The sequence below is a fragment of the Nuphar pumila genome, chromosome 17, assembly GCF_984573655.1.
Source record: "Nuphar pumila chromosome 17, dmNupPumi1.hap1.1, whole genome shotgun sequence".
NCBI classification, from domain to species: domain Eukaryota; kingdom Viridiplantae; phylum Streptophyta; class Magnoliopsida; order Nymphaeales; family Nymphaeaceae; genus Nuphar; species Nuphar pumila.
In genome coordinates, this window is record NC_143265.1 from 9,638,985 (window position 1) to 9,653,380 (window position 14,396).

Here is a 14,396-nt window from a genome sequence, read left to right on the forward strand (position 1 = left end):
AACGAGCCCCACTTTGCCATAGTGTGCGCTTGTGCAACAGGTCATCCCTGTGGGTACAAGTGGGTGTTAGGCGGATGCATCACTTAGGTGCGGATGGTGTAGGCTGCACAGGTTGCCCGTGACAGTTGGGTTTAAATTCCCAACCTTTAATAAATTGATAATTTGCAGTTAATACCAAATTAAAACTTAAAAGTCCATCATTTTGACAAAATTAACTAGTTCCATCTATATTAGCAAGGCATCAAGACATCTCAGACAACAAAAATATTAATTTTTACTAAAACAAAAGAGAAGATACATAACGTAGTATGTGTCAACATAAGGCATACCCAATATCACTTCCTTGTGAGACATGGCATTCTTCTCATTCATAGGTCCACAGATCTCTATATATTTTTGCATGACATAATCCAAAAAGAAAATACACTATGATAAGATAGTCCATTTAGATCATGCACCAAAGGATAGTGGAAAAATATGTCAAATTTGGAACGAAATCACTCAGGTTTCCATGAGGACAATGCAGGCGTTTCCGACCCCACATAGGTTGGATGTATATCTGGATATCTGCCTCCCTTAATGGCATCTTCAGAAGCTATACTTTCAAGCTCAGCCATTTCTTCTGATGTTAGGGCCACAGATAAAGCACCAACATTTTGAATGAAATTTTCAATTTTGGTCGTTCCAGGAATTGGACATACACCTTTCCCCTGATGATGCACCCAAGCCAATGCAAGCTGAGATGGTGTGCATCCCTTCCTTGCAGCAATTTCATTTACACGCTCAAACAGATGTGCATTGTGTTGCAAATTCTCTGGTTGGAATCTTGGCAAGGACTGTATGGAAAATGCAGTCTCAGTGGTCAAATGACAAAAATAAATACACACACACACATATATATATATATATATATATATATATATATATATATATATATATATATATATATACACGGTAAATATTGGCTACTAATGAAGGTATGGAACTAATGAGCTAGAAATCATAGGTGCAAGTTGTATCAACTCAATCTAACCACATAGACGTGTTCAGCATGGTTTGTTTGCTAAGGATCAAGCTTTGGATCGTGCTTTTCTGATATAAAAATGTGTAGATCACATCTGTAACATTTGATCTACAAAAATTTGGAAATTTTTGAAGAAAAAAGTAATTTTTACTCATTAGTTTCGTACCTTCATTAGTAGCCAATATTAACCCAAATATATATATATATATATATAGAGAGAGAGAGAGAGAGAGACCTTTCTGAAATCACCCTCTGAAAAATTATCAACCAGTTTGGGTCCTGTTGAAAAGAATCCTCTACCCAGGGGACTGTATGCAACAATACCTATACCAAGTTCTCTGTGGAGTGAAACAACCAACAGAAAAATGAGATGCAGAAATTTGTTACAGGTTTATGTATTTGTTAGGTGAAAGCAGATGAGTCCTACTCACCTACAGGTAGGAATGATTTCTTTCTCAACGTCTCTGCTCCACAAAGACCACTCTAACTGCACGGCTGTTATTGGATGAACTGCATGAGCTCTTCTAATTGTTGAAGCAGAGGCCTCAGAAAGTCCTAAATATTTTACTTTTCCCTCTTCTACCAGCTTCTTCATTTCACCAACCTTGGCAAATAAAGGAAAGAAAAGATCACGACAAATATTTTTCAAGTGACCTACAACTATAAGAAATTATAAATAGTGCTATTTGTACTAAGCATTTGACATTAATGAGTAGCAGAAGTAATTCAGCAGACCAATACAAGAAGACATAACTATAAGAGTAAAACAAAGCAGCATGACTTATTTTATTCATCCCAAGTTCGACATATTCATTCTTCCTGATCATGAGCAACAGAGCAAGAATATCCAGTGTTTCAAGCAAAAGTATGTTCCCATTGCCTAAACCTAGCCTGCACCGAGGATCTTGGTTGTCTAGACTTGCCTGTCACATTTCAGTACTGCTCACCAGTTGGTTATATGTTCATCTCAAAGGCAAAACTATGTAATAGCAAAGTTTCTGGATACAAGAAAATCTGTATAGATCCATTTAGTACAAGAAACTGTACGAACCTACTTAACTGCAAGAGTTTTTGAAGAGACTACCATCTGGATCCTGAAATCTTCTTGTTTTTTTTTTCTTTATTCACTTCCTTCTTTGATTTTGTCCTCCATTTGGATCTTCAGATTGTCAAATCTATATATAGGCGATTTTCAAGAAACATCTTAGCTAGAAAATTAGAAATTTAGGTTATGTACTTCACACATTAGGTCTGCAATTGAAATTTTGAAAATTTTAAGAATTCACTTAACCAGGGTGATTTCTAGTAACTGATTGACTCGTTCTCTTAGATCTAAGTATCAGAACCAAATATCCAACACATATAGAGAAATCTTCAGAATTCAACTTTCATATAGAAATGAAAAAGATGATAATCCTTTAAGGAAGTTTGGTGAGTATATACAGTCAGAGAAGATGAATAAGAACAGATTTTCCAAATAAAAAAATTTAAATTCTTGTAAATGAAAAACAGGTTGGATCTACAAAAAGTTCAAAGGAAAAAAAATCAGTTTTGCATTTATTGAAAAAACAAATCCCAAATAAAATACTTCAAAAAAGATAATGTCAGATTTGAAATCAAATGGATATTACTAGACACAAGAAAATTTGACAAGAAAAGGCAACATTTCAACTCCCGCATTGCAGCACCAAATGGTTTCTAAAAGATTCTGATGTATATTTGTGAATTTTCTTTTATATGAAAGAAAAGGATGTTCAATATAAAAAACTGATCCATACTTACATAAGGTTAGCGACTCAGCCATCCAAATACTTATCAAACTTTCTTGAATCAAATCAGGATTAGATATACAAACTACTCAAGTGCAAATGTGATGCAGAGCAGGACAAGATCGGGCCTGTCTCGCGTGACCCAGGCACGACCAGGGAACCCGACCCACAGGGGATGGACGATCGGACCCAGGAGCTGAATACAATCGCAGGTAAGGTGACCCGATGCAGGGATGTGACCCTGCGCACCTACTCCAGAGGAAGGCCCGGATCGTCCTAGATCCATCTGCAGAGTGAAGACGTCTCGGGTCCAGGATCGGACCCGAGACCCGGGTCCACTAGCAGGCTTTAAAAACCCTCTTCTAGGGTTGCGTGAGGCAAAGATGATTGGAGATTACAGCAGCCTTTTGTTTTCTGAATTGTTTTTCTTCCAGCAGATTTCCCTTTGTTCTTTATTCCTTCCTATTGCTTGTTTCTATTTAATTTAAGATCATCCTATTGTTCGATTGAAGTGCATATTGAAATAAAGAAAACCCAACACCATCGATTTTGGTGGTTATTCCAATTATTTTCTGAGCAACGCACGGTGTGGGAGTCATGCTCTTCGTTTCAACTTTCAAGTGCCTGTGAAAGCTGATCCCCTCGCTGCATCAAAGGGGTATCAGAGCGCCAGCCTTCCTCCTTCGTCAGCGACATAGCTCAAGAGGCGAGGAACGATCCTGCAAGTGGAAAAGAGCGGGAGGAAACCGGTAACAAAGATCCGATGATGCGTATGATCTATGTCACATGGGTGCGGGTGCGGGTGCGGGTGCGGGTGCGGGTGCGGGTGTGACACGGGTGCGGCACAATTTTAAAATTTTTGGACACGGGGACTCGGCAAAAATATATATATATATAAAATTTTATTTTATTTTTAAAATGCCACAGGTGTCTGTGCAGTCACAGACTGTGCACAGTGCACACTGCAAAGACTGTGCACACTGCAAAGACTGCACAGTCACAGTGCCTTTTTTATATATATTTTTTTAAATAAAAAATATAAAAAAATAGTTTTTTAGGGACATTTTTGGACTCGGTCAAAGTTGACCGAGTCCAAAATGTGGACAGACTCGGCCTGGACTCGTTGACCGAGTCCGACTCGGCGTTGACCGAGTCCGACTCGGCGTTGACCGAGTCCGACTCGGCGTTGACCGAGTCCGACTCGGCGTTGACCGAGTCCGACTCGGCGTTGACCGAGTCCGGGCCGAGTCCGAAGCCGCACCCGAGTCCGCACCCGTGTCGGGGCGTGTCGACTCGGGTGCGGCACCTCCTTAGCCGAGTCCGTGTGACATAGTGTATGATGGATATGATGACCACAATGCAAGAAAATATGTTGCGCATGAACAAAAAAGTGGCAGGGATATCAAAACGGCTGGATGGGATTGAAGGTCGGCTCGTCGCCCTAGAGTCGCCAGCGGAGCCGCACACGACGTCAACGCAAAAAATGGGTACAGGAGTGGGTGACGGTGTTGTCGGTCTCGTCAATGCTGTAGTGATCGACCCAGCCCAACTGAACTGTCAACCTACCGTGCAACCGGAGGGCATCAGGGAGGATCTGCGTAGGAATGCCAGTCGCGAGACGCTCCAGCAAGGGGTGTCGTTTCTGAACCCTAGTGCGACTGCCACTCGGGTGGTCGGCGGAGCCCTCCAGCCGACCTAGGGGCCCATTGAAGGACCTCCCAACGTCGACCTGGGTGCACAGGCTTGGCACCGACCCCCAGCCCAGGGGTTGCAGGCCAGACATGGCCTGCAGGGCCAGGCTGCAGGCGCGCCAACGTCAGCCCAGGCCGGGGCTGGCTTATCGACCCTCCCAACGCCCGTGCGTGGGGGCTCGGTCGCAGCCCACCAGCAAGCAAAGGGGGATGATCCCCTGTGGATCGAACCGAACCAAACCCGACAGGGTCCAGCCAGGAGTCGAGACTAGTAGGGCCCAGACTCGGGTCCCGGGGACCATCCTTTGGGTCCCCGAGAGCGAGTCCGAGCCTCGAAACCCCATACCCGACCTACCCAGATGGGTTTGGTTCGCGATTCGCCCAAAACCAGGCCCAACCCAGTACTTTTGATCCCTAAAATAGATCCAATGCCGACCCAAACCCATATCGGACCCGGAAGGAGCTCCAGTTTGAATTTGAGCCGGGTCAAAACCAGACCCATCTTGTTGTGGATCAAGGACCGAGTTCAAACCAGACCTTCTCACACCACAACTCGATCCATGATCCCACCTACCCCATACTGGGTCCGACAAATAGTTTAGGACTTGACTTGATCCAGATCCAATCGAGTGAGTCATCCCAATACTACACCAACCAAACACAATACACGTACCAGACCCAACCAGATAACCTATCCCTGATCCAGAACCCCGCACTATACCCGACCCACTACCTCCACCCAAACCCAACCCATAATCCAAACCCATATTATCCTGTTCCTACCCACCTAGAGCTCGAGACTCGACCAGCCCTTCCACCTTTAGTTGGACCTCCTGTAGTACCGATGCCTCAACGCCGACCACAGATGGTTCCCACTCACGGGGGGGGGGGGGCAGACTGAGGCTGATTCCAGCAGCAGCTATGTAGATTCAGCAGGGACCGGCGTGACCTGAGCGCGACCACACGTCGTGGGAGTTCGTCAGCATCAGTTACCAGGCGAGCAGTACCGTGGAGAAGGAGATGAGATCGTGATGGATGATGACGCTTTCTGAAACGAGTACCCCGCAGGAATGGTGGAGACCCGTCAGCAGAGAGCACCAGAGCACCCCTTCACATACGGGGTGAAGTTAGATCTTCCAGAGTTCGTAGAGCGATTCGATGCGGAGCAGTTCTTCGACTGGTCCTATGTCATACAGTTCTTCTTCGACTACCACACTGTTGCTGAGCACCGTCATGTCTCTCTAGCGTCCACTCGGTTGAGAGGCCTAGCGCAGACATGGTGGGTTGAGTTGTAGAGGTCGAGAGAGCGGTAGGGACTAGAGCGCATACAGACATAGGAGGAGATGCAAAGGTTGATGCAGTCCAAGTTCGTGTCGTCAGATCATGCTGAGAGAGCCTACAAGGAGTACCTGACCCTGCGTCAAGGCACTCGTACTATGGCGGAGAAAACTACTGAGTTCCATCGTCTATCCCTGCAGGTGCAGATTGAGGAGACCGTCCGCCAGCAGGTCATAAGGTATATTTTCGGTCTCCGTCCTGCTATTTCTGATTATTTCAGTTGTGTCACAGTCGAGTCCTTGGATCAGGCAAGCAGTTATGCCATAAATGTGGAGGAAAAATTGAAAAAGAAGCAGGAATATAGGACCTCCCGTAGTGACCAGTCCAGTCGACCCAAGTCGAGTTTCCCAACCAGGGGAGCGAGCTCCCCTAAGAAGGAAGACTCAAAGTCCACCCCTAGAATAGACCCTAGCAAACCCGAACAGTCCGGACCCGCATACAATACCCGATCCAAAGTCAAACCTAGTGAATCTACCATCCGTTGTTTTAGGTATCAGGAGTTAGGACATGCCGTGTCCAAGTGCCCCACCGTGAACAAGAACGCCCATCTCGTCGAGGGTATTGTTGAGTCAGCATCCGATAGTAAGAGTGAGGGTGAGTCATTGGTTGAAGAAGAGGATGAGAGGGAAGTCGTAGAGTTCGATGGCAACGTAAAAAATTTATTGTTCATCTGTCATGTTTTGACCGCACCCCGAGAGTCGACCCCTTCAAAATGGTTGCGGAACAATATTTTTATAACCCGGTGCAACAATGAGGGTCATGCGTGTGATGTTATTATCGACACTGGTGCGTGTGAGAATATGGTGTCCGAGAGTGTCGTGTCCACCTTGAACCTGAAACGGAGAAATTGTCTCAACCATACAAGATGGCATGGTTCAAGAAAAGGAACGAGGTTCCCATCACCCAGCGTTGTTTAGTTCGGTTCTCCATGGGGGAGCATTACCATGATGAGGTGTGGTGTGATATAGCCCCTATGAGTGTGTGTCACATTCTTTTGGGTCGTCCCTGACAGTTTGATCGCAAGACCATTCACGATGGTCGTAGGAACACATACTCCTTTATTTTTAAGGGTCATAAAATAGTCTTTCTCCCTATCAAGGAGATCGATTTTCCCACTGTGGATAAGCCTGAGCGAGTTCCCAGGCTCGCGGGCCTATCTTACCGGTCTTTCTTGAGCCATTGTCGGGAGGGTGGTTATTGCTATACCCTGGTGGCTAAGTCGTTGATGAGTACGTCGTTGTTCGTTCCCGCGGACATCGCCCCCCTTGTTGAAAAGTTTCGCGACATTATGCCAGATGACCTTCCTGATGGTCTACCTTCGATGAAGGTGGTTCAACACACCATTGATTTTGTCCCGGGATCGAGTCTCCCTAACCTCCCCGCATATCGCATGAACCCATCCGAGCATGTCGAGTTGTTGAGGCAGGTTCAGGAGTTACTGCAAAAGGGGTTTATTCGTGAGAGTGTGAGCCCTTGCGTCGTACCCGACCTTCTCACCCCTAAGAAAGATGGGTCCATGCGCATGTGCGTTGATAGTCGAGCAATCAATCGCATCACTGTCAAATACTATTTTCTCATTCCTCGTTTGGATGATATGTTTGATATGTTGGTTGGTGCCTCTATTTTCTCCAAAATTGATTTAAAAAGTGAGTACCACCAAATCCGTATCCGAGAGGGGAATGAATGGAAAACGGCATTCAAGACACGTGATGGATTGTATGAGTGGTTAGTCATGCCATTTGGGTTATCAAATGTCCCGAGTACTTTTATGAACATGATGACCCAAGTATTGCGTCCTTGTATAGGGAAGTTTGTTGTTGTCTATTTTGATGACATTTTGATTTATAGCTCGTCTTTGTCTGATCATTTGAGTCATTTGTGTCAGATCTTAGAGATTTTAAGGAGGGAAAAGTTGTATGTCAATGCCAAAAAGTATGAGTTTATGACGTCAAGTCTTGTATTTTTGGGTTTTATTGTGTCGTCTGATAGAGTTACGGCGGATCCCGCTAAAGTTCGTGCGATTGTAGAATGGCCTACCCCAAAGACTATAGGAGAGATCCGTACTTTCCACGAGTTAGCCACTTTCTACCATCGTTTTGTGAGAAACTTCAGCACCCTCATGGCCCCTATCACGGAGTGCCTAAGGGGTACTAGTTTCCATTGGACGTCTGTCGCGGGAAATGCCTTCACGCTCATCAAAGAGAAAATGACTAGTGCCCCTGTCTTAGCCCTTCCTGATTTAAGCACAGTCTTTGAAGTTGAGTGCGATGCCTCTAAAGTTGGAATTGGTGCAGTCCTGAGTCAGAACCGCATGCACATTGCTTTCTTTAGTGAAAAGCTGACTCAAGCCAGGTGCCAGTACTCCACTTATGATGTTGAGTTTTATGCCGTGGTACAAGCCCTTCGTTATTGGAGGCATTATCTCATTTATAAGGAGTTCGTCTTGTACACAGATCATGAGGCGTTGAAGAATTTGAATAGTCAAAAGAAATTGAGTGCTAGACATGCCAAGTGGGTCAGCTTCTTGTAAGAGTACACCTTCACTATTCACCATCAATCAAGTACTCTGAACAAGGTAGCTGACGCACTTAGCAGGAAGAATAGTCTTTTGATGACTATGTCAGTGTAGGTCATTGGGTTCGAGCAGTGCAAAGAGTTGTACCCAACGGACCTTGATTTCTAGCAGGTCTAGGAAGGGTGCTTCTCCCCTGATAGCACAGCTGACTCACGGTTCAGTATACATAACGGTTATCTCATTCGAGGTAATAAGTTATGTGTGTCTGCCTTCTCTCTTAGACTTCAATTGATTTTCGAGTTACATGAAGGGGGACTAGATGGGCATTTTAGACATGATAAAATGTTCGCTCTGTTAGATGAACGCTACTTTTGGCCCAAAATACGCAAAGATGTCAAGTTTATTCAAAGATGTCGAGTGTGTCAAGTATCTAAGGGTCGACGTCAGAATAGTGGTCTGTATACTCCGTTGCCTATCCCTGAGCGGCTCTGGGAACATGTGTCCATGGATTTCATTGTGGGTCTTCCCAGAACCTCGCGTCGTTTTGATTCCATCTTAGTTGTGGTTGACCGATTTTCCAAGATGGCTATCTTTGTCCCATGTAAGCGAACTACCGATGCCTCATTAGTAGCCTCGTACTACTTCAAGGACGTGGCCCGCTTTCATGGTTTGCCCCACACGATCACCTCAGATCGTGACACGTGCTTTATAAGCCATTTTTGGAAATCGTTATGGACCTTATTGAAAACCAAGCTCCAGTTCAGCAGTGCATACGACCCACAAACTGATGGCCAAACCGAAGTTGTGAACCGCACCCTAGGGAACTTGCTAAGGAGTCTAGTTGGGGAGAATGTCAAAACATGGGACCTAGTCTTGCCGCAAGCCGAGTTCGCATATAACAGTTCCAGCAACCGGTCCACGGGCAAGTCTCCTTTTCAAGTAGTTTATGGGCAGTCACCAACCCATGTCGTAGATCTAGCACATGTGTCTAGTCTTCCAGACCTAGCCCCAGATGCATTTGATGTCGTTGAGTACATGCGTGATATCCATAGACAGGTCCGCGCCAAACTTGTTGAAAGCTACGAAGCCTACAAAGCTTTCGTAGACCAGGGTCGTCGTGATGTTCAATTTCAAGTTGGTTAGTTAGTATGGGTTTACCTGCGTCCAGAGCGTTTCCCGGTGGGTACTTATGGTAAATTGAGTCCTAAGAAATATGACTCCTTCAAGATCCTCTGGCGATTAGGTCTGAATGCCTACCTCCTTGAACTGCCTGAAGATTGGCACATCTCGCCTATTTTCAATGTGTCTGATCTATATGCTTATTGTAGAGACCAGGGTTTTAAAACTCGTCGAGTCAACTCGTTGACTCGGCTCGGCTCGGCTCGCCCCTCCAGCGAGTCAACCCGGCAAGGAAAACTCGGTTTGCCAAAACTCGGGCTTGACTCGGGCTTGACTCGGCCTGACTCAGCTTGACTCGGGCGAGTTTTGGGATGTTTGAAATTTGTTTTTTGAGTTTCAAATTACAGTTTCGAAATATATAAGTACATATATTTTAACAAGGGTTACCCCCAGATTTGGTATAAAAATAAAAAATAAAAATCATTTAAAGATAAAAAAGCATTTAAATCCATAGAATAAAATCGCCATGTTGTTCGAACTATTGTTCACCCTGTGTTATCAACTTATTCTAGCAAAATAATTTAAAGAAATGATTCTCATTATACATGGCGGGTCAACTGTGCCTATGGGAAGTCACATTTAGGTTTCATCATCCATTTGTTATGTGAACAAGCATTGTACATATTCAAATATTAGTAGTCTTTTTATAATTGTGTCATTAATATATTTCCTGCATAGTTTTATACATGAGAAAATTGCTTATTTATGTTGATATTGGACATTCTGTAAACTTTTAATATGCACATATATCCCTGTTTTACATTTATGGATTTGTTAGAGAGTGAATTAAGACTTTTAAAACAAGCTAGCATATATGATTGGCCATTTTAGGAACCTTAGGTAGTAGCAGACTGAACTCATGGTGACCAAATCCTCTAATTCAAGTCATGAATTAGTCAAAGTGCTTGTATAGATATCAAATTCAATTATTCAAGCAAACCTCTATAGCTCTTTGCAGTTGTTTTTATATTCTTACAGACATTTGGAGACTATGTTTACTCAAAAACATGGTTTCAGACAAATTATATATTGTTTTTCTTTTAAAATCAAAAGTTAACAAAACCCGGTCCGAGTCACCGAGTTGACCCGCCGAGTCACGAGTCAATAAAGAACAAGTCGAGTTTCGAGTCACGTGTTTTAAAACCTTGGTAGAGACAACAAGTCGTCAGAGCCGACTTCTTCCCAACCAGGGGAGAATGATGCAGAGCAGGACCAGATCGGGCCTGTCTCGCGTGACCCAGGCACGACCAGGGAACCCGACCCACAGAGGATGGACGATCGGACCCAGAAGCTGGATCCGATCGCAGGTAATGTGACCCGATACAAGGTCGTGACCCTGCGCACCTACTCCAAATGAGGGAAGGCCCGGATCATCCCAGATCCATCTGTAGAGTGAAGACGTCTCGGGTCCAGGATCGGACCCGAGACCCGGGTCCACTAGCAGGCTTTAAAAACCCTCTTCTAGGGTTGCGTGAGGCATAGATGATTGGAGATTGCAGCAGCCTTTTGTTTTCTGAATTGTTTTTTTTCCAGCAGATTTCCCTTTGTTCTTTATTCCTTCCTATTGCTTGTTTTTATTTAATTTAAGATCATCCTATTGTTCGATTGAAGTGCATATTGAAATAAAGAAAACCCAACACCATCGATTTCGGTGGTTATTCCAATTATTTTCTGAGCAACGCACGGTGTGGGAGTTGTGCTCTTCGTTTCAACTTTCAAGTGCCCGTGAAAGCCGATCCCCTTGCTGCATCAAAATGTCAAACAGGAAAAGAAATACTTTGCAGTCATGCAGATAAGTTCATTTTGAAAGCATTCAATTCTCTGAAGGATCCCCAGTCAAGGCAGTTAACTTCCCATATGTTTTCTGAATACTAGAAAAATCCCACCATCACAATAAATAATTTCTACTAATAGCAATTGTTAAGATGAATTGGACATGAATAGGATGTTCACATGAGGCTATTTCTTAGTAACAGTTGGGTGCTAGAAATGTGAAGTCTACCCAACATATCATCATTGAATGAATCAAAGGAAAATGTTAGATTATTTAATAAGGGGCTCCTCAGAAAAATCGAGTATTGTTAAAACCAAGAAATGCAGTAAGAAATGTTCTACCTGACATTCGAAAAAAAACTTGTTTCACGTTTACATTATAAGAATAAGCGCTATACAGACTAAATAGCACCACTGCTATGAAATATTAACACTTGATATCTCACATGCTGTACATTGATTTGCTTTACAAGTTATAATCACAACAGATTGGATTCCATCTAAAAGAAGACTCCAGAACAAAACAACTCAAGTGCAAATACATGCTTGGCCACTATGACCTTATAAATTCATACATGAAGAGAAACATATGCTATGCATGCTCTACAGAATATCCCACTGTATAAGCTCTTTGTGAAAATTAGTCTAGAGATGCATGTTAAGTAGGCACCTCCAGATTTGAATCTTCACTGTTCCTTGTTTTCTGAAGATCAGAAAAGAGACCACCAATTTGATATGTTCCAGTCACTGGCTTAAGACAAACATTGGCTCCATTAATGCATAGAACATCCCTCACCTAAACTGAAAGATGAAGTTTGGGGGGGAAGGGAATCTGGATTCTAGATCAGGACATCGACTTCTTTCATATATTTCTTGTATTTGTTGCTTGGATACATATCTGAAGTCCTTTAGGTCAGGGAACAGATCATGTTACCCACTGTATCATTTTCAAAAATATCACTCTTGGGCTATTCCCGGCAAGGTATCTCAGGATACCTTTTTTTTTCAAAGAATCTATGATGGGGATCTAAAACAAGGAAAAAAATATTCAGAAAAAGGTGCAAAAGAAAAAAAATAAAATAAACCTGATAAGTTGATAATAAATTAAAATAAAACTAATAAGTTTATGCTAAAAATTGCTATAATAAACTTATTTATCGTGATTAGAACTAGCAACGCATAAATAACTACGATTTCTTATGTTAGTAAACAACCAAAAAAAAAAGTATGAACAGTCACGTTATTATTGAATATACAGAGACAGAAAAACTATGGGAAGATGAACATACTGTAACTTCAATAGGGACGCGGGTATCGACCCGATGCTGGTAATAGAGATCGATGCAATCAACATCCAATCTTTTCAAAGACGCCTCACAAGCAGCCCGAACGTACTCAGGATCGCCTCGTATCACCCTCTTCCCATCTACAAAGCTGATCCCAAACTTGGTAGCCAACTGGACCTTGTCCCTCAGACCCTTGATTGCCTGAAACACCACCACCACCCTCAATTCTCACAAATATCAAACATCAAATCCAATACCCATGTTCCTAAATTGGCAGAACAAACAACACCTATCACAACCACCACCACCATCATCAATTTGAGAGAGAGAGAGAGAGCCACTACCATCAGGGGCGTAGCTAGGGGGGGGGGGGGGGGGCAGGACTGGGCTGCCTCCCCAAACAGTTAAAAAAAAAAAAAATTAAAAGCCCAGTCCTAGCCCTGCCCTGATTCCATATGAAATAGATTTTTATCCATTTTTTAGCCCAGCCCTGACTGCAGCAAATAGTTTGATTTGTCCATATGAAATAGATTTTTATTAATAATTGTAGCCATTTTTTATTTTATCTCAAAAAAAATTTTTCGGGGGCGCTGCCCCCGAACCCCCGACTATCACACAAATAATTTTTTTTTTCTACAACTCTGTTTGCCCCCCCTCCCCCACATGAATCCTAGCTACGCCCCTGACTACCATCAATTCTCAGAAATATGTAAATATTATCATCAAATTCAATACCCATTTTTCTAAATTGGAAAAACAAGAAAATACCCATCACAGCCATCACTACCATCATCATTCTAGAGAGAGAGAGAGAGGTGACCTTGCCCACTAAGACCTCGTTGGTGAAGGGGCCGTAGACGTCAGAGGTGTCGAGGAAGATGATGCCACTGTCGATGGCATGCCTTATCAAGTGGATCATGTCTTCCTCAGGCTTTGGTGGTCCGTAGAACGCTGACATGCCCATGCACCCCAACCCCTGCTGCGACACGACCAACCCTTCACTCCCCAGCTTGATCCTCTCTACTACCCTCGTCGCCATTGCTGCTGCTCTCTCTCTCTCTCTCTCTCTCTCTCTCTCTCTCTTTTTGCACCACCACCGCTAAAACCGAGGCAGTGACCGGCTTGGATGCCTACAAGGCTACAACTATCGACATTTAAGTAGAATTAATAATTATCTAATTATATTTGGACTTGTTTATGGAAAATTAGTCATGAATAAGACAATATATTTCACCTACCCCAGAAAAATGGTACCCAAACCCAACTACTGAGATGGGGTTTCACCTCATCATCCCTGTCGTCATACCTTACCTTGGCATTTCATTGACGCAAGTTATTTTAACCCTGGTAATTTATATGGTGAATATCGGCATTTGAATTGCCTGAACTCGACTTGTACAGTTTTGTGTAGGTTTTTTTTTACGATCCAATGATCAATATTATAAAATTGATTTTTTTTTTTAAAGAAGAAAAATTTTGTTAGAAGTATTACCACTCTCCGCTGTAAATAAGAGTGTGGTGCCGAAAGGGATAATTATAAAATTATTATTATTATTTTTATTGGCAGGATAGGGTTAAGTAGATTACCAATAGGTGTCAATGGGTAGGGTTTGACTCAGACCCGACCCATATCATACCCTATAGGGTTAGGGTTTGGTGATAAACAAGAAGATCTGATTATAATCTGGGTTGGACTCAAAGGGTTCGATTAATATATGGAGTCGGGTATGGTTTGTGAAATTTCACATCAGACCCGGGCCTGACCTCCGACGAGTTCTTACTAAAATCCATAATTTTTCAATATAAAATAGATAAAAATTA

At 43.2% G+C, this 14,396-nt stretch overlaps 1 protein-coding gene across 1 annotated transcript; it reads right to left on the minus strand.

Annotated features, from left to right (window-relative positions):
- Positions 1-254: 254 nt before the first annotated feature.
- On the minus strand, positions 255-13,708 carry LOC149811593 (putative aldo-keto reductase 2). Its single transcript, XM_089993898.1, has 5 exons — positions 13,396-13,708; positions 12,579-12,776; positions 1,456-1,628; positions 1,260-1,362; positions 255-836 (listed from the first exon to the last, which is right to left on the minus strand). Exons 1-5 carry the CDS (start codon positions 13,612-13,614, stop codon positions 498-500), a joined length of 1,032 nt encoding a protein of 343 aa, XP_089850024.1. The 5' UTR covers positions 13,615-13,708; the 3' UTR covers positions 255-497.
- Between the last annotated feature and the right edge of the window lie 688 nt (positions 13,709-14,396).